General features: G+C 56.6%; 1 protein-coding gene across 5 annotated transcripts in view; it reads left to right on the forward strand.

The window, feature by feature from the left end:
• PRKAG2 (protein kinase AMP-activated non-catalytic subunit gamma 2) overlaps positions 1 to 19,806 on the forward strand; it is a 194,898-nt gene that overhangs the window by 148,515 nt on the left and 26,577 nt on the right. For 4 of the 5 annotated variants that reach the window (XM_054593436.1, XM_054593438.1, XM_054593439.1 and 1 more), the window contains one exon: positions 14,244 to 14,350. In XM_054593436.1, the coding sequence (XP_054449411.1) occupies positions 14,244 to 14,350 (107 nt within the window). The remainder of the gene's footprint in view (positions 1 to 14,243; positions 14,351 to 19,806) is intronic. The other variant, XM_054593437.1, reaches the window with a different exon arrangement.

The following is a 19,806-nucleotide window of genomic DNA, read 5'->3' on the forward strand; positions in this document are numbered from 1 at the left end:
GCTCCCCTGACGTCTCGCCCGCTCTTGAAGGCCGTGCCCCAAGACCCTTCTCTACTTCCGTAACAACTCCTCTCCTCCTCGCCCCAGTGTCTGATGTGGCTGGCACACAGGAGGTGCTCAGTGGTGTCTCGGTATCTCTGGGCACAGTAAAGGTTTATTCAGTAGTTCCTCCTTACCGGCAGGAGATACTTCCCTAGATGCGTGGAGGGTGCCTGATCCTGCAGGTTGTCCCAAAGCCCGTGGTCACCTGCCGTTCCCTCTGTGTGCGCACCTTACGCGCATACCCTTCTGCCTGCAGGGGGCGCTCTACGGCTTCCCTCCGGCGTGCCCACATTGCCAGCCTCCCTGTGTTTGAGCTTTGGGGTCATCATTAAGGAAAACGAGGGCACCTCGAACACAAGCCCTCCCACACCAAGGCAGAGGGATCTGATGGCGGAGACGGCCGCCGCGTGACTCACGGGCAGGCGTGTCCGCAGCAGGACATGCGGGTCAATGTGATGGTCCGTCACGCTACCCAGAATGGCGCGCAGCTCAAAACGGATGGATGTCTGCGTTCAGGAGTTTCCTGTGGAACGTTTTCGGACCACGGTTGGCCTTGGGTAACTGAAACCACGGGAGGGGAGCCCCTGGATAGAGGGGGCGACCGTCGTTCCTTTATGGAACGCCGGGGTCAGTGTACGCAAAGTGAGGAGAACGGTGCCCAGCCCATTGTTACATATTTGCTCTCCGGTTTTGTTTTTTGTTGTTGTTCTCTCAGCCCTAGCTGCATGTGTGTGTGTATCAGGAGTAACCGTCTTAAACTCACCTAAAGGCAGGACCGAGTGCAAGCACTGGGAAGCCCGGAAACACAGCCCACGAATGCCCTCTGAGGTGGGTGAGCCCCCAGCGGCTTGCCCGTGATGAATACGCCTGTCATCCTGGCACGTGAAGAATCCGCTCTGTTGTCTCCTGGCCGCCCTCTCTGTGTGTCAGCTGTCACAGGCTCTTCGGTGGTGCAGGTTTCCCCTAACGTGCCGTGGTGGTTTTGTCGCCTGTCCGGCCAGCCGCCTGCCCCGCCCGCACCCGCCTACTGCCTTCCTCCCGGGTGGCCCCTTCTGTCCCGGCAGTCCCTCCTTCACCTGGAAGGCATTTTCCAAAATACAGCCTTCTCAGAACGGGTCTCCAAACTCGGGTTTAGAGCGAGACGGGTCGACCTAGGTGCTTCCGGGGCCAGAGGACACGGAGAGATGGGCAGTGTCTGTGGTTTTAGTTTCACGGGGATGGGACCGTGGGGGGGAATGTAGAAAAAGGGGCAACGGCCAACGGCACGGAGGCGGAGCAGCGCCGCTCTGCTTGCTTAAGGGGGGCGGTGTCCCTGTGTGCTGGTGCCCACTGGGGAAAGCAGTCCGTCACGAAGCATCAGAGCAGCCACCGCTCAGGGAGCTTCGTGAGTGCACTTGACAGTTTACAAACGAGAGAGTGACGGGCACTGACCTCTGGTGGCAGAGACAGTCAAGTGTCAGGTTTCTGGCGACAGTACAGCCGGGTTGCTCCTCTGTTGTGCCTTCCCCTTCGCAGTTTGCCTCCTCCCCTCAGACCCGCTGTCTCACGGTTAGGAAAGGAGTTAGAACGGTATCTTCGCTGGCTGGCCCCCCAGTAAGAGCTTACCACATTCAGCCAAGCTCAGGTACGCATTTTATTGTGTCTTGAAGTCAGGACGTAGCTCAATGGGAGAGCAGGGCTGTCTTGGAGACCCAGGGGGTTCTATTGCTAGAAATGAAATGGTCCCTCACTGTTGTGCACAGGAGGACTTGGGCACTCTGAAAGCAGGGCGTGTCCCCGGGCTTCCCAAGTAATGCAGAATCATCAGGCACTCGGCCAGCCGTCGGCCATCTGGGGAACAAGGGAGTTCTGTCACCTCCCCACTTAAGACCGACTTTGCTCCTTGAGGGGCCCTGCACTCTGACCCCGCCTGTCAACTCACTGGAGTCCAGACCCGGGGCTCAGACAGCTGCCCAGTGGCCAGGGCGGGGGGCACTCCCCTCCCACAGCTCCGCGTGGGGCGGGCGAACCCGGGAAAGTCGTTATACCCGCATCGCTGCGACGTTACGCTTTCCCTGTGAGTTTCAAAGTCAGAAAACTGCTGATACGACAAGGCATTGGCCCTTCCCTTGAAAAAACAATGGAGGCTTTTGCTGTCCTTTTGACCGATTGTAACGGTAGCCCGCGCGAGCCGAGACGCTGAGGCCCCGTTCTCAGTGCTTCCGCGTGGCTCATCGGATCCTCAGAGCAGCCCGAGGAAGTAAACATTTTTAGCACCCGCCTCTTGTAGAGGAAGAAGTCAGGAAAGTAAGAGGTGGAATAGATTCCCTGAGGGGACGCCTCCGGGAAGCGGGGTGGGGGGCTGGGTTTCCAGTACAGCCTTGCGTGGCCCAGCTGCGCTCCAAGCCCGTCTGCGCTCCAAGCCCGTCTGCGGGACCGGCAGGAAGCAGCCCGCCGTTCGGAAGCGCTCCTTCCTGTTCTCACCTCCTCGGCCCGGGTTCAAGGCTCCCCCCACGCCCCCGAGGTGCTTACAACGGCTCCTTTTTACGGGCAACAAAGATGACTGTTCCCCCCTCTCCCACACAACATTCCTCGTGTGTGTCTGGCTGCTTGTTTCTGTGATGGTTCTTACTCTTCTTTCTTTCCTTGGTTTGGTAACAGGCGTTGTGAGGCCCTTTACGTGCCACGCGGTCGCTCTTCTTCCTGCGCTTCCAACGCGGGGCCTCCACGCCGTCTGCCCGAGGCCCCTCTCGTTCTGCGCCCACACCCCTGCCCACGGTCAGTCTGGCTGTGGCTTTCGTCACCATGACGCCTGTTGCCCGGTGTTTCAATCCCGGGGATTTAATTACCACCATGCTTTAATAACGGATGATCCCAGGAAGGCATCTCCCCAGCCAGACCTCACCTGAGTATCCGGTTACCTGCTCGATGTCTCCTCCTGATGCATCTCGCCGCCCATCTGTCCCTGTCTCCTGCCCTCCCCCCCGCACACCCCCCCTTTTTAATGCCAGATTCAGTCAGCAGCACCGCATCCACCGAGGTGGTTTGTTTCTTGTAACAAGAATGAGGTTGAGCTGTGGCTGTATTTGCCGCCCCGCATCCAAGTCCTCAGAACCCCTCAGACCTCCTTCCGAAATGCTGGCTCAGAGGCGCACCTGCCCTTGACCTGCGGCGTAGCCGGACCTCTGGCAGCACCAACTGTCTGGCCAGTTTTATGCACTGCCCTTAGAGAGGTTTCCTAAAAACGCCTGCCTGGCCACATCGCGGCCATGCTTCAGAGCCCGCGGTGATTTTCCTCCGCCGGAGGCCACGTGTCTCACGCCGTTGCCTGAAATCCCTGCTTCCCCCTCCTGCCTGAGTGGGTACCTGTCTCCGTGCAAGTCCCTCCAGCTCTCCTGGCCTGGAAGCCCCCTCAGCGCCGGGGCCTCCGCGCCATCTGCACGGCACACGGGCTGTTCCCTCTCCCCGCAGTGTCCTTCCCTCTCCTGGCCAGCGGATCACAGCCTTCGCGTCAGTTGCGTGGGGAAGCGTGTCCAGGAGTCCCAGGCGGGACGTCACGTGGGGTCTCACTGTCCCTCATGTGGACCTGGGCTGTGAGGGGGGAAATGCGTGTACTCGTTTCTTTGCCTTTGAATTGTAAGCTCCAGGAAGGCAGGGACTGAAAACTCACTGCTCACCAGGTCTCAGAGAGACCATGGTGTTTGAGAGTTCGTTTCCAGTAAATGTTGGGAGTGTGTGTATCTCTTTCTATGTAAAAAACATATACAAAAGCTTCACCTTCCACTCCAGCTCAGAGGGTTAGTGTACCTCAAGGGACCTGTGTTATTTCTTAAGAAGAGTTAAGGCACTTCTTTCTGTTTGAGACGAACGAGAGGACGTCTCTCCGGCAAGTTAACGTGTGCTAATCCCAAAGCAGTGTCACCATGGACGGTGACTCGGGTGTCGCCCACCTCAGTGGGAAGTCAGGGTATGTTCACGGCCCGCAGGGAGGGGCCCCCTGGAAGGCAGGAGCAGGGCCCCGCGGTGGGACAGCTCGCGCCCTGGGGTCTGAGGAGAGCCTTGTGCGTCCCCCTCTGTGGTGGCGCCTGTGCAGGTGTCAGGGAAGCGTCTGACGCGCCTGTGATAGCAAAGAGGGACAAGTCCGTTGGGGGAGGAAACTGTTTGGGTGCCTTTGGGTTTAACTTGAGTCACTTTTTAATGTTTAATTTGCTGTGTCTGTCTCACTCCGAGCTATTTCCTGTGGTTTCTGAAGGTCGTGATTCATGTGTTTTCGGTCATACTTGGTTATTTGTAACGAAGTTGCTCCCCTCAAGTGTTATCGCCTAGAGGATGACATGTTTTCCTTGAGACGCAATGTTTACCCATTCCGTCAGGACCTTGTTAGGAGCACCCACATCCCCGTCCTCAAGTGTTTATGTAGATCCTCCGCGCGGCCCTGTCTTTCACCTCGACCTCTCCCGCTGCGGGGAGGGCCTCCTGGAAGTGGCGCGTGTCATTGGAGTCACCGCCACGGAGAGCATGACTCAGCCCCACGTTGGAGTCCCATTTCTTCTCCCGAGAAGCCCAGAGGCCTCATTATTCCAGGCCTCGCTTGCTTCATGTGTAAGCAGGAACCGGTCGCAGAGCCTGCCGGGGGGGTTGTGCGGGGGCCGACAGCGCGGCCCAACGGTCGCCGCGAGTGTCTGCCCTGGAGCAGCCGCCTCTGTCCCTGGAACTGTGGTCGCGACTCGGGGGAGGACCACAGAGGCAGCTCAGCAAACACTTGGAATCAGAGTCACTGCCAGCGCGCTGCCCTGTCCCGGCTGCAGCCTGTGCAACTGGCTGTGTGAGCCGGTCAGCCCCCCACTCCTCAGCACCCCCTGCAAGAAGCACGGTGGTGTCCCCACTTGACAGATGAGGAAGGTCAGGCTCTCGGGGATCGCGCCGCCTGCTCCAGGTCACACGGCAGGCGATGGCAGTGCTGATCCAACCGGGGTCTGGGGCTGGCAGCTCCATCCTGTACTGGCCGCCCGGCTGCCTGGCCCGCGTCCCCGTGGGAGAGGGCCGTCCGCCAGCCCGGCACCCTGGAGGGAGGGCCCAGAGGCCTGCGGGCTCGCCACGGAAGCCCCTACCGTCCGCGCCTCACTCTGCAAGTCCTCATTGTGTATTTTGGTCGGAAATCGTAATTCTTAACAGAGCTTACCCATGTTACAAGAAGCGTGACATGCTGTGTTCCAGGTAGCCAGAGGCCCACAGCGGATAGATCCATCGTACGGCTCAGCCCCAAAGATGCGCACGCAGGGTTTTGTGGACCGAGGTTCGGGCTCTGGTCACCCGTGACGTGTCTGTCGGAGTGAGCGGCATCAGCTGACTAAACCAGGCTGCCGCACGGGTGGTTCAGGATGGTTTGCTGAATGTCTTCATCTCTCCCTCTTCCCTCCTAAAACCCCGCTGAACTGACAGCAGTCAATGAAATCACGTATAAAGTGTAGTCCTGCTCAGCAAAAACAAAAGCTTAGTTCTTGAAAAAGACGAGTGAAGTGGATAAACCTTTGCCAAGCCTGTTCAAGGGAGAAAAAAAAAGTGAGTGAAAATCCAAAGCATTAGAAATAAGAGGGGCTTCTTAATTGTAAGTGCAGAGATTTAGAAGATAACCATTAAAAGAAACCTGTATATAGCAAGCTGTATCAATAAATCTAAAAATCTTTCCATCATTTTGGAATGAATTTTGTAAATTTGTTTTTTCCCTGGCTAATCGATTATCCCTTTGATCATTCACCATAAAAGAAATCAAAGAGGCATTCATTGAATCACACACTTGAAATGGCTGAACAGTATGGATGTGAACGATACCTGAATAAAGCTGTTTTTTCAGCGAAAGTAATTGACGTCCTCGCTCTTCTTTGGCCCCTCAAAAGAGGCCGATTCTCCGCCCATGGCGGGCGCGTCCTGTAAACCCCACCAGGGACGCAGGCCCAGGAAAGGGTGGCAGCTTCCCAGCGCATTTTTGACATCAAAACCAGATGGCAGCCACAAAGCAGAAAGCCAGCGGCCAGCCTGGCATTGGAAACACAGGCCGGACCCCTGCCGGAGCATCTGCGCGGCGAGCCAGGCCCGGGCTGGGAGCCCATCGGCCGGCCCTGGCGTTCCTCGAGATGCCCTCCAAGGGAAGGGCGGCCAGCAGGTAGAAGGAGAGGGACCCCTGGGCCTCGCAGTGGGCGCTCGGAGAGCCACTGGTAAAATCTACATGTGCTCCTTCCACTAAGTCCTTCATGAGCTCGAGAGGGAAGGGAATTTCTTCCAGTTGCTGGAAGCAGATTATACTCGAGGAAGGGTACGGGCAGCATGGTCCCCGACATTGTCACAGTCAGGGTGGTCCTTGCTCTCCTGACCCGTCTGGTGCTCGGCGCCGGGCCCCTGTGCACGCCCTCGTCCTCATTGTCGCCACAGTCGGGTCTGTTTCCGGAAAGAGAGGAAACGTGGGCCATGGTAGGGGCCTCGGTGGTATGGGTCCCGGGATTCCAGCCGAAGCCATTTGAGAACTCTGCTGGGCGTCGGCTGAATTTCAGGGCCGGTGGTCCGTCTGCCTGCGACATCCCTTAGGCGTCTCTGGCGCCCCGTGTGGGACCCAGCTGGGGAGCTGTGTGCCGCGACCTACCTGCCCTTCATCCTGCTTGCCGCAGTCTGGAAAACCACATGGCATTTCCCTCTTCGGTGGACACTTGGCCCCCAAAACACAGGACAGCAAGTGCAGAAAGCATGGAAAGGGAAAAATCGGGTGCATTTCACTTACTCTGCTACCTCGTGAGTCGGGTAAAGTTATATTTAAGCTTTGACTTTGTTAATATTCCTGTTTCTAAGCACTTCAGGAAAAATGACAAGAGTGTAGTCTTTTCCACGTACTTTTTTAACTTCAGTGTTCGCCTTTTTTGCCTATTTCTGGCTCAACTATTTGAAATGGTTTTCTCAAAAGGAAAGATGCTATGTGCGTACAGTAAACTTGTGTTTCTAAATTTCACTTTATTTTTATCCTCAGCCAAGGACATTTTTTCATTCCTTTTAGAGCAAGAAGAAGGGAGCGAGACGGGCAGAGAGGGAAACCCTGAGAGAGAGAAACATCCATCGGTTGCTTCTCTTGTGCGCCCCAGCCAGGGATTGAACACGCAACCTGGGTATGGACCCTGACTGGAAATCGAACCTGCGACCCTTGGGTCTACGGGACAGCGGACCAACCGACTGAGCCACACTGGCCGGGGCATTGTGTTTCTAAACTTTACAATAACATATCAATGCCCTGGCTGGGTGGCTTACTCAGTGGGAGCGTCATCCCGCAGGCCAGGAAGTTGGCGGGCTTGACCCCGGGTTGGGGCACACGCCAGAGGCCACTAGTCGACGTCTCTCTCTCCCTTCCCCTAATTATCATTGATAATCTTTAAAAATTTTTCCTTTAAAATTAACCTGTGGCTCGCTGACGTTTCTGGCTGACTTAGCCACAACAGGTCAGAGCGAGCAGTTCCTGCCCTGTGCTCCGAGGCCTTGGTTACGTCCTTTGACCTCAAGTCTCTGGGCCGAGTCGTTCACTGGGGCGTGGGGTCCGGGGCAAGCAGGAGTAACGCCTGGCGCGGCCGAAGGTTCGTGACGTCACTGCAGGATCCAGGTCGCTGAGGCTAGCCGCTGTTGTTTCCTGCCTCTCCCCGCGGGCGAGCGGTGCCCCTATGCCTCCCTGGGGCACCCACAGCGCTCGGCCGCCCCTGCCGCCGCCTCCTGCCCTCACTCTCTCTCTCTCCCTCCCTTGGTCTCGTCTTCAACAAACAAATGATTGATGACAGTCTGGTCTCTTCATTGTCATACAGTTGAGGCCAGACATACCCAGGAATCATACCATCTTTGAATACAGTCTTTACAAATTCTACATTAAAAGCCTGTGTGAACAGTTTTTAGAAAAAGTCGTTTGCGAATGTAATGTTTTTATCTCTGGGATGTGAAGAAACAGGAGGGTTCTGTGTTTTCAGGTTGGCAATAGTGTGAATATTTTCAAATCTTCAGCAGTTTTGTTCCATTTAATTAACATTTCTTTGTCCAATAGAGGTAGAAAATAGCTTCAATGTAAAATATACCCTCAAGCTCTTTTATGAAAGTTTTAGATCGGTGCTGTTTTGCTTTAAAAAATTCACAGGGGGTGCTTCCTTAGCTGCATTATTTCTGTGACTGAACACATCCCTTTCCGACCCTTCAGTCTTACAAAGCTCTGTCATGAAGTGTCTTTATTGATCGTTAAATCTGGAACCGCCAGTATTCTTTTAAACCCATGTGCATTGCTGTTTTCCTCTCTGAACGTAGACAGGTAACTCAGTGATCTCAGATTCGTATTTGACCCTCTGCGTTTTCCCTGCGTGTCTGCCAGCGACGCACAACGCAGCAGCTGTGTGCCCACACCCTGTCCACGGCCCCAGAAAGCCACCGTTGAAAGGAAGTGCAGGCCCCCAGCTTCAGCACGAGGCACGCGACTCCAGGAGTGGGTGGCTCTCCAAGCTCGAAGGGGGGTGTCAGAACCGGAGTGGTTCCTCCTGGCCTGAGGGTCTTCGGGAAGGGGCGGGGGGCCTTAGAATGGAACCTGGAAGGTGGATTCATTTCCCCAGGCTGCCGTGACACGTTGCCCCGAACTCGGTGGCTTAGAGCAACAGAACTTCGTTCTCCCACAGTCTGGAGGCCAGAGCCTGACACCAGGTGTCCCCAGGGCCTGTTCCTTCTGGCGGCTCCGAGGGAGGGTCCCCCGCCCCCGTCCAGACCGTGCCCTGAGCTTCTGGTCGTTGCCCACCTCGGTGTCCTTGTCGTGTGGCTACGTCGCTCTCATCTCTGCCCCTGTCTTCACTGGACACCCCCAAAGATCTGTGTCCTCTCCTCGTCCCTCTTTTTTTTCCTAATTGACTTTAGAGAGAGAAACATCGATTTGTTGTTGCACTTACTGATGCACTCACTGGTTGATGTGGGTATGTGCCCTGACCAGGGATCAAGCCCACAGCCTTGGCGCGTAGGGAGGACACTCTTAAGCCACCAAGCTACCCAGCCAGGCTTCTCTTTCTCTTCTCCAAAAACATTGGTCATTGGATTTGGGACCCACCCTAATCCAGGATGATCCCATCTCAAGATCCTTCCTTGGATCACACCCACGAAGACCTTCATTCCAAATCAGGCCTCTTCCTCCTGACGTGCCAGGAGGGGGCATCCTTGGGGGCCCCGTACTGAACCCACGGCTAAGAGGCACTTGGGACCCGAATGCGCTGTTTTGGAAGAGAGAAGAGTATGCGCAGAGCAGACGCGGAAACAAGGAGCACGTTCCCAAAGGAAGTAGTGGGGGTCCCAGGAGTGGGGGTCCCTGAGAGTTAGATTCCAGGGGCGTGGTGGGTTAAAGGTTGACTGCTAGAAACCCGGGCTGGGGGTGGGGGCGTTGCCAGATCTTTCAGAAAGAGAAACGCTCCCTGCCCCGCTTTTCCTCTGGAGTGTGTGGGATCGTTCTCAAAGTATGTTGTTAACCTTCGCAAATTAAACGCTTCACTGTGTACTTTCTGTCTACTTCCCGGAGGCACCCTTAGCAGCTCCCGTGAACGGCGACGGCGGCGGGTTGGCAGGTTCCTGGGAGGGAAGTCCTCCACAAACAGCCTCCTGGGGTAGACCGGCAACTCTGTAATCATGCTTCCGTCCAGTGATACATAAAATAACAAAAGAAGGGAACATTGTGATAATATCTTAGCCCCAGTTACCTGTTGAATAATGCAAGTTTGAACTTTGTGCCTTCCCTGGAATTTTAATAATGCATCCCAAACAGCCTGTTATTGTTGAATGGTTTTGCTGTTTTTTCTTTTTGGTTTGACTCCAAAATACTCTAGTTTTCTCTGTTCCAGTTCATTTTTCCCTTCGAGTGCAACTTGAGGCTTCATCATAATGTAAATACCACAGTCGAGGCCACCCAGACTTGGAAAGCTCACCTTGGGTGTGGGGAAGTTGTGACGTTTTAAGCTATTTTACTTGGTTTTAAATGCTCACACTTTTGGTATTGATGTTGTTTTTTTATTCCATCGTTAATAACTTATTCATATTATGGACCAAAATAAATTTTGTTGTAATTTGTTTTACATATTTAACATTTTGCTTTTGCTTTGTTGGGATAAGCTTTTTACATTTAAAAAATGTGTTCTGTACCCCCCTTAAACCCCAGAACCCCACTCAGATCAGGAGAAAAACGTCAGACATTCCATTCGAGAGGCATCGTCCAAGGTACCCGGCCAGCCTTCCACCGAGCAGGGCAGGCCTGGGTCTCTGTTAATCATTTGTTTGTGGTTGTTTTATCGCTTCACGAGTTGTAACAAATGCACTGTACCACGTCGGATGTCCGCGATGGGGGGGCCTTGGCTCTCCCAGGAGGGGTGGGGCTGGTGGGTGCTCAGGACAGAGCCCGGGAGCCCCACCCCACGCACCCTCACCGCCTGAGGACGCGCACACGGACAGGACCCTAGAGGCCCAGCGCCCCGCCGGCCCCCACTGGGGGGGATGCAGGGGGGAGAATTCCAACCCAGGGCAGATGGAAGGACCTGGGCAGGCGCCCCACCCCCGAGACCCGTCAGCGGAGGGGAGCGCCCCGCCCGCCTGCGCACAACCCCTGACCAATCCCTGCGTGGTAACGGGGCGGGGGGGGGCAACTCAGAGTGTCAGGTAACATCAGGAGTCCCCACTCAGGACAGATGGCTCCCCTGGACAGAAGAATTCCCGGTAACTCCCGTCGCTGCACCACCTCCAGGCGGAGCGTAACTCCGACCCTGTACGTGCCCAGGCGGCGGTTTGCGGGAGGGGAAGGAGCTCGGGGGAGGGGCCGCCCGCTGTTGCCTGTGCCTGGCCAGCTGAGGCGACCCTTCACCTTCAGGGCCGTCCTCCCGGACACGGCCCCAAGACGGAGATGACGAGAGAAACATGGCGCAGATCCGAACCGAGAGCCGCCCCGCGGCACACCTGCCCGGCACCCCTCTGAACGGTCCCCGTCACCAAAAATGAGGTCTGCCGAACACGACAGTCTCGGGGAGTCTAAGGAGCACGACGGCCGGTGTGCGCTTCCCACGTAGGATCCCGGGTCAGGAGGAGGGCCTCGGGGGAACGAGGGGAACCCCTTTAACGCTAGCGCGTCGGCCGTGACCGTGCGCCAGGGCGGCGGTCGCCGGGTGTTACCTGAGCGGGGCCCCGTGGGGGTGGGCCAGGGCCCGCGTGGCCGGCGCGGCTTTTCCGTACGGCTGTCTAAACCGGACGCTGACTGAAAGGACTTCTAAAAGTCAGCAGAGATGATAAGATGGTGCCCCCAGAGAGGTTTGACACTCCATTTAGAGTTTAAAAAATTAAAAGCTTGCACGTTTCCTTTCATCGTATTTTAAGATTTTTCCTTCAGGTGTTCGTATCGTGATGCTATCACCTGTATGTCGTACGTGTGCCCCTTTCGTGAAAAGGCGTGACTTGATAACCAGCATCTTTTGTAAGGACTCCTTCCTGGGAGATGGGGTGGTGGTTTTGTGACAGGTCATTCCCTCTCGGCTTTGTTCGCTTGAACTTCAGGGTCCGGCCCGCCGCGGGTCACCCCAGCATTAGGTGAGAGCGCGCGTGACTGCGGTGACCTTTTTGACCGTGTGTCTACACACACCCCCGCGCAAGAGGCTGCACCTTTCACAGCACGACAGTCCCCGCCTTGGCGACGTGGGACCAGCGATGGCAGAGAGGGGTCAGCGGTGTGCGTGCGGCCGCTAGGAGAGCTTCCCGTGTTTCCGCTCTTCCCTGTGCACGACCCCCGTTTCCTGGGAGGTCGAGGTTCGGGGCCCGTGGAAGCACACAGACCTGAACGTCGCCATCCCCCCACCGGCTGACGCCCTCCTTGTTCCCAAGCCCCGCACTTGCCCTGGGCTGTGCTCGCCCCGTGTGGGGACAGTTCACGTCTCGGGGCCGCTGGGGCCGGGCGGGGGCTCCGGCCCGAGGGCAGCGGGGGTGCTGCGGGCCCGGCCGGCCTGCGCCCACGGTCTCTCTGTCTTGTCACCCCTGCCCACGGCATCCGTGAGTCGCGGGCGTGTGGGTACAGGGCGGAAATGCCAGAGGCGACGCCCCTGGGCGACCACTACCCGAGGAAGGCGGGGTGGGGGGTGCCTACGGTGAGACGCCTGGGGCCTGTGCGCGTCCCCGGAGGCCCCTGCAGCCTCGGCCCTCCCGCCACAAAGCCGTCACCCGCTTGCCGACACGCCCCGCTTTGACTTTGTCCGCGTCTGGCTCTCTTCCCTGATCGCAGGGCCAGCTTTGGGAGAGCCCCCGCTGAGACCCTCTGCGTAAATAGTTACCGACTGAATTAATTAAGGTACTGAACGAGTCAGATCCTCCTCATTCAAAGCAGAGCCAGGAAAGAAACGTTAGTGCCGACAGGTCACTCCGAACGGGATGTAAAGTGACAGCTGAGGAGGAGTAGAGAGGACCCCGAACGCACTCGGGGAGGAGCCGTCCAGCCCCTTCCTCGCCCTTCCTGGCTCAGGGCGGGGACCACCTGTGCGAGTGACCCCGTGCCCCCAGCACTGCGGTCCCATCGCTGACCGCTAGGCGCCCCCCTTCTCTGCCGGCGTGTGAGCTTGCAGGGCCAGGCCGTGTCTGTCGCGCTGGCCTTTGTTCTCAGCACCGGCGACAGGGCCTGGTGGCCCGCGCGGTGGCGCGTAGGGCAGGCACCAGTCTCTGTGGGCCGAAGCCTTGGACAGGCCGGAACCCCACCGCGGCCGCGGCCTGCCCGTCCGACGACGTAGGCAGTTACTCAGCTCCTACGAGCCTGTTTGCTCAGGTGGAAGTGAAGGTTAGGACGTAGCCCGCAAGGTTGTGACATAGACTTTACTTTTTAAAGATTATATTTATTTTCAGAGAGGGGAAAGGAGGAAGAGAGAGAAAGAGCAATGTGTGGTTGCCTTTTAAGCGCCCCCTACTGGGGACCTGGCCCACAACCCAGCATGTACCCTGATTGGGAATCGAACCAGGCCGGCTCTCAGTCCACTGAGCCCCACCAGCCAGGGCACGTTACATAGATTAAATAAGGTAATTTAATGTAACACCTGGTCTTCCCGTATGAAGATGCCTGTTCCCTGGTGAGCACTCAGAGAGGTGGATAGATGGTGTGTGAGGTGGGGCTGAAATTGAACAAGGAAAGGTGAGGAAGGAGGTGGAGATTAAAGCAGGATAAACGGATTCGAGAGCAAAGCCAGGGTCCAGAGGCTTGAGAGCCCGGACCAGGATGTTGGACTCGATTCCAGAGCAGGAGTGGGGACCAGCGAGGAGGGAACTGTCCAGGAGCCGGTCGGGATGGTGGGTTATGGGTTATCGTGCCCTGAAGGGAGGTCAGACTTGCTCCGGTTGGAGAGAGGTTCATGCTGTTGGCCGTGAACTTGGCAGACCAGCCAGCACCCACTGTTTATTACCAGAGTAGGAAATGCGAGACTAACGAGGGTCCTGTGGCTGGTGTCCTGCTGTGGAACTTCTCTTTTGCCACTTGATACAGCCATGTTTTCCTCCTGGCAGTCCCCACACTGTACCAGTGGGCGTGGGCTACGTGGGGCAGACGGGGTCCCTCAGAGACGCGCTCCGTGCTGAGCCGTGGAGACGGGCTAGGGGTCAGGTCGCTGCAGGGCCGCGAGGAGCCCCACTCTGGAATCCAGAGGCATCTGGGCTCAGACTCTGGCTCCGCCACATCCCAGTCATGTCCGCTGGCCAAGACCCAGAGGCGGAGGAGGTAGCTGGGCCAGGAAGAGATGAGAAAGGCCCGAACACCCGCAGTCAGGGGCCCTGGGGAGGAGGGAGCGAGCATTTAGCAGGGACTGAGCCAGGACGGGGCCGCTGGAGGAGCGATTGCGGCATTCGCTGCTGGCTGCAGAAATGCGGCGGCAGGCTGTTTTTTATTAACGCTGCCTTCTGTGACCTTGCTAAACTCTTTTTATTTTTAAGATCTGGAAATTTTTTATTGTAGATTCTTTGGTATTTTCTATTTAGGAAATCATTCAGCAAATAAGATAGCTTTGCGTTTTCCTCTTCAACCTGCACGCCTCATTGTCCCCGCCTCGGAGGGAGGGCACATCTGCACAGTCCCCTCTCCCTCAGGGCGGGCGGGTCCCGTTTCTGCGGAGCCTGTTAGCAGGAGGAGGGAGTTCTTTATCTTACTGATCGTTGCCTTTCTTTTCTTTCTCTTTTAGCAGAAGACTCAGAAAGTGGCGTTTACATGCGGTTCATGAGGTCACACAAGTGTTACGACATCGTTCCCACCAGTTCAAAGCTCGTTGTCTTTGATACCACATTACAGGTACGTGTGCCCAGTTGTCACGAATTGTTGGCATATTGTCCGGGCGGCTACTTGACGAGGTCCTTTCAGTCCGACAACACTAGCCAGCGCATACTGGCTCCACTCCACACCGGGCACTGTGCTGAGTTTTTGTCCGGATTCGGCATCTGCGAGGCAGCCTTGTGTGGAATGTGCCGTGACTGATGGGGAGCCTCGAGTTCGAGACCTAAAGCACCTAAATCACAAAGCTGACCCCACAGGTTCTAGGGCTGAACCCGCAGAGCTGGCGCGGTTCGGCAGGTGGCCCGCAGGCCGCGCGGCGTCAGCCTCCACGGCTCACGTGAGGCAGCCGCCTCCCGAGCACGTCCTGGCTTCTTTCTCCTTTCACTTAGATCATGAATTAATTTGAAATAATACTGGTTAGAAAAGGAAAAATTACTACAATGAATAATCCCCTGAGAGAACGTATTGACCCTGTTTAGCAGGAAATTTGAACTGGACCATTTTGGTGTTAACACTGTGCTTACCGCAGCTCAGTTTCTACCCATGGGACTTCTAATTACATGTGGAAAGTCCTAAGTAACGCGTTCAGTATAATATCAAATGTCATCTGTGTATACACGTATGTGTCTAGTGCCTATATCGTACGTAAATCTTGCCAAGCAGGACTGTCTTCCGTGGGGGTCCCAGTTGTTCAATTATATTTTCCAATTGTCTCTGGTTAGCATATAAAAATACAGCAGCTTTTGGCAGATTGACCTTTTTTTATATCTCCGGACTTAAATTTGCTTCAGACCAGGTAACCCTCAGGGCCCTTCTAAGACCCAAAGATTCTCCGATCCTTGGACGCGGAAGGCAGGCGATCCTCCAAACGCAGTATTACAGTGGGGGGAGGGGCAGTCAGTCGCTTGAAGACAACAAATACCGCCTGTATCGCTGTAATGACAGGCTTTAACAGCACGATAACTGGAATTACAAATTCCCAAAAAAAACTGCCGGGTCAGCCCACCCCGCCCTGGCTGCCACCCCCCAGAAGCCTGGCTCTCTCAAGAACCAGGGGTCCTGGCTGCCGGTTTCCCACCGCCAGGAGAGCGACAGCCGCCACGCCCCATCTCTGCCCTCGCTCAGCCTCTCCCTCGCCAGGAAGTTGGCTTTCGTCTGAATTTAGAATTTAGCCAAAGTGAGTAATCCATGAAAAATGCAGGGCCAGCCCGGCTGTTCCCTGTCGGTCAGCGGTTCCCAAGGAGTCCCTCCCGCCCCGGCTGTGGGTGTGGGCGAGGGACGGGAGCTGACGCAGCTGGGGCCAGTGGCAGGAGTGGGAGGAGTGGGGGGCATCGTCCTCGCTCTCCGGACCTGGCCGCCTCCGTCCCTTACACCATGGCCACCTGTGGTGCACGCCTGGCGTGTGGCTGGGTGGGTCAGATGACCCCCATTTACGGGGACACTCGGGCTGCAAAGACACGTGGCTTCTCCTCGTTAGTTGTTCCGTCTCTGCCGGGGCCCAGCAGGAGGCCAGGGGACGGCAGGGGCCTCCGGGGCAGCCCGCTGGGATTGCCGGCCACAGGCCATGCGGACCCGGAGCCTGTGCTTGCTGCAGAGGATTCGCTTGCTCTGGTCCCCTCTGAGGGCAGCCTTTCTGGGTCACTCAGTGAATGTGTCCGAGCAGCTGCTCAGATCAGTGCGTGTTGCTTCTGCAAGACCAGCCCAGCGTCGTGCGGCCGGCAGAGCACGCGCAGGACAGCCGCCCGGACTTCCCTTGGAGGGCGTCGGACGCCCCGGCCAGCGCCTCCCCGGTCCCGGAGCCCCGCCCTCCAGTTGGCAGGTGTCTCATGAGGCATCTCAACTGTGGCTGCTTCCTGACCGTCAGATCCGGTGAGCGGTGTCGCCCCCAGTGGCCAGCGTGCCAGGTGGCACGTCGAGACGAGCAGCATCGCACAGACGCTGTTCAGGCAGAGCGCACGGGGCGCCGGAGCCCGGGTGGGTGGCCGTGCCAGGCCGGGTCCGCGGAGACTGCTCAGGGCGCGGACGGAGGGGCGCATCCCAGCAGCCGCGGCCGGTGCCCGACACGCCCCGTCCGAGGGCCGCTCCAGCCAGTCCCCACGAGATCAAGCGGACAGTGACCCGTGGTCGCTCGGGCAGATGCAGCCACGGAGCAGTTTAACGGGGGGCGGAAGGGGTGGGCTTGCCGCTTCCCCTCCCCCGAGGGCAGAATGTCTGCGCAAGTGAGTTGGAATTTTTCTGCAGGGACGTTATTCTCTCCCCCGCCCCCGTTTATCATTCCGTCATTTATGGCTGCAGAGAGTTACGGGGAGATAGGTATGTACATACACACGTGTATACATACACACGTAGTCCGTTTGGTTACAGCTCGTTATACTTCATTTTGTGGCTCAAATTATTCTAATCAACGTGATTGTTAATTAGGCCAGTGGAAGAGAAAACAGCCCCCTGTGGTTGCGACCGGAATGGAAACAGCGTCCTGTTTGGTTGTGGACCTGTCCCCACCCCGTGGGCGCATGCAGAGCCTCTGGCTGTGGGTCTTCCCAGTCCGGGGGGAGCCTGGGGGCTTCTCCAGACGCCTGGCTCTCCCAGCACCGGGCTCCCCCTCTCCGTTGCTCCTCAGCGCCCCTCCGCCTGCTCTTTGTACCGGTGATGTCCTCGTTCCTCCTGCTTCTAGCTCGTCCTCCCTGCCGTGCCGGGATGACTCTTCAAGGGGACGCGGGCGGAAGTGTGTTTCCTCTGCTGCTGTCACAGCTGAGGAGTCACAGGGGAGCCCCACAGTGACAGGAGGAGGGTTCCCTGGGTGCTGCGGGGCGAGACACGGGGTCTCGGCTTGGATGGAGTGATGCGGGCTGGCTCTGTGGCGGAGTCAGAGGTTAAAGGTGGATGGGTTTTCGTAGGGAGAGTGGATGGTTAGCCCAGTGGAACTAGAGGGAACATTGTCACATAGAGGACCCCCCGCACCCCCCCACCCGCCAAAATGGCAGTTCAGAGACTAAGGAGTTGGCTGGAGCTGTAGCGGTCAGGTGGGGCTGGTTTTGCGGGGTCTTAGACCCCATTCCTGAGAGGCCGGGCCCTTCTTTATGCAGTGGAGAGCCATACAGATAGATCCGTAAATCCTTCTGACAAGCACTGATGTAAAAATTTAGTAAGAAACCAAATTGGACAGCTTTAAAGAGCTTTTAGCTGTTCGTCAGCATTAATGTTAACAGCCCCGCAATCACCCTGGCTGGTGTAGCTCAGTGGGTTGAGCGCCAGCCCGTGGACCAGGGGTTTGCAGGTTCAATCCCCAGTCAGGGCACTTGCCTGGGTTGCAGGCGAGGTCCCCAGATGGGAGCATATGAGAGACAGCCAGTCCATGTTTCTCTCACACGTCGAGTTTTCTCTCCCTCTCTTCCCTCTCTCACTTAAAGATAAATGAGTAAATAAAATCTTTTAAAAAAACTCCACAATCAAGTGAATGACTAAAAATCAGGGTAAAACTCTGTAAAAAGACACCACGTTCCCATGTTCTGGGACACAGACGTGCGGCTGGGCATTCGATTGCTGGGATGTGTTACAAGGAAGGCCCTGCTTACTCTTTGTATGTTAAAGGTGCCCACTTTATTTAACGGCCCTAGTTGGTTGTCTGGAAACCGTTATTAAAACGAAAATTTTAAAATCGGTAACAGTTTGAGCGAACTGTACATCAGTTGGAAAGAAGAAACTTTACGGCGGTCCTCGAGACCCCTGCAAGATTTCTCCTGGTCAGACGAGGTTGCCCCAGCCCCTTCTTAGCCCTGTCTGTACATTGATAACAGCTTGTGCCTTCTGTAATTGTGGAGAACTTTGTGACTGTAGTTTTAAATTGCTTCTCAAACAACTCCGTTCACGTGTTTAAAAAGCCGACAGGCTTCGTTATTGCAAAGCAGGGCGGCCACGCCCCAGCTGCAGTGGGACTTTTCTAAACACCTTCGGTGAAGGCGCTGCAAGTGTATCTTGTCCATCTAGAATATTCCGTGAGGTCTTTGGAGGGTGGGATCTTGACTCCCTCCATGATGTGTGGGCATGTCAGCGGTGCATGGCGGCGAAATTAAACCCGTAAATCTCCCTTTGCCTGCACACGGTGCAAAATTAAAGCATTTATTCTTTGCGGCCCTGAGTGCAATACCACGCTGACCGCCTTCGCCTCCGAGCCCAGCGAATCCCCGCCGTCCCCTTGGGAGCCCCAGCTCATCCCTCCCGGCACCCAGGCTCGGAGAGGGCTAGGGCCCGAGCCGGGAGCAGCCGAGCAAGGGCAGGAGGCGCCGTGCCTCGCTCCCGGCTTCCTCCTCTGCGGGTCTTCCCTCCTCCTGCCCAGGCGGGGGCGCAGCTCGCCCTCGGTTCTCACCGCCCTCTGCCATCCGGCGGCTGCCTGCTGGGGTTTCTGTCTCCCCGCCGTTGGCCTGCTTAGCATCGGCGGTGCGTGCCTGCTCAGGAATAACTGGTGAGCCCGCATGACCGGGTTCTGGCGTCCACGTTAAGGCCTATGTGTCTGCACACGTGTCTCTGCCTCCGTTAGAACCGTTCCTTCGAGCATCCGGTCCACAGGCCGTGGGGCTCGGGAGCTCGGCGGCGTGTAGAGCTTGCGCAGCAGGCGCGTCAGAGACGAGCTTGTGGGGAAGCGGGTTTCTCTTTTTTCTGTTCCTGAAAGAACAGTCGTTACATTTGAAGGTGAAAATTGGTCCCTGTCCATCTGAGGTGGCTCCTGAGAAAGTGAATGTCTTTTTCCTTCTGCCTGATCGTCTCTCTGCTTTGGATTTTTGGCAGCTGGTCTGGGATGTGCTGAGGTGTGGCTTTCTTTGTTTTTATCCTGCCTGGGATTTGATTCCTTTGGACAGATTCCAGATTTCTGTTGCGGGTCCCCCATCAGAAGGCAACTTGGAGAGTGTCCTCAGACCAATCCCACTGCACCTGTGGAGCTCCAGTCGTCATTTTATTTCCTGTCAAGAATTGTAGCTCCCCTCCCTCACCGGCCCCCGCAGCCCAGGCTGTCCTTGGGACTTGCAAATAGCAGCCCGCCTTGTATTATCCTCCTCACGGCCAGACTCAGAACTCTCAGGATGGGCGGCCTTTCAGCAGCTTTGGGCACTTCGACTTGGATGGGTGATCCTGGTCAGTGATGTTAATCCTGGTTTTCTCTGCTGGAGGGCGTCCGCCACTCCTGCAGACTTAGGCAAGCCAGCTGAGCAGATACTTCATGTGTTTTCGCATCTGTGTGTTTGTGACGTCTCCCCCCCAGTCTTTCCCGACATCCTAGGACCACAACCAAGGGCTCCCCGAGTGGCATCGGGTCGAAGTAGCCCGTTCAGACTGGCGCACCATCCCTGGGTGCCGTGGCCGTTAGACAAACTGTGGGTGTTTTTGCAATTCTTGCTATACAGGCTGTGGCTCAAAAATTATTTCATCAGTTCAGGGTGCCATTTGATTACTGTTTCTCCCCATGTCATCGGACCGGC

This window comes from Pteronotus mesoamericanus, unplaced genomic scaffold (genome assembly GCF_021234165.1).
Source record: "Pteronotus mesoamericanus isolate MK-2021 breed Mesoamerican mustached bat unplaced genomic scaffold, CSHL_Meso_final scaffold_409, whole genome shotgun sequence".
Classification (NCBI taxonomy): domain Eukaryota; kingdom Metazoa; phylum Chordata; class Mammalia; order Chiroptera; family Mormoopidae; genus Pteronotus; species Pteronotus mesoamericanus.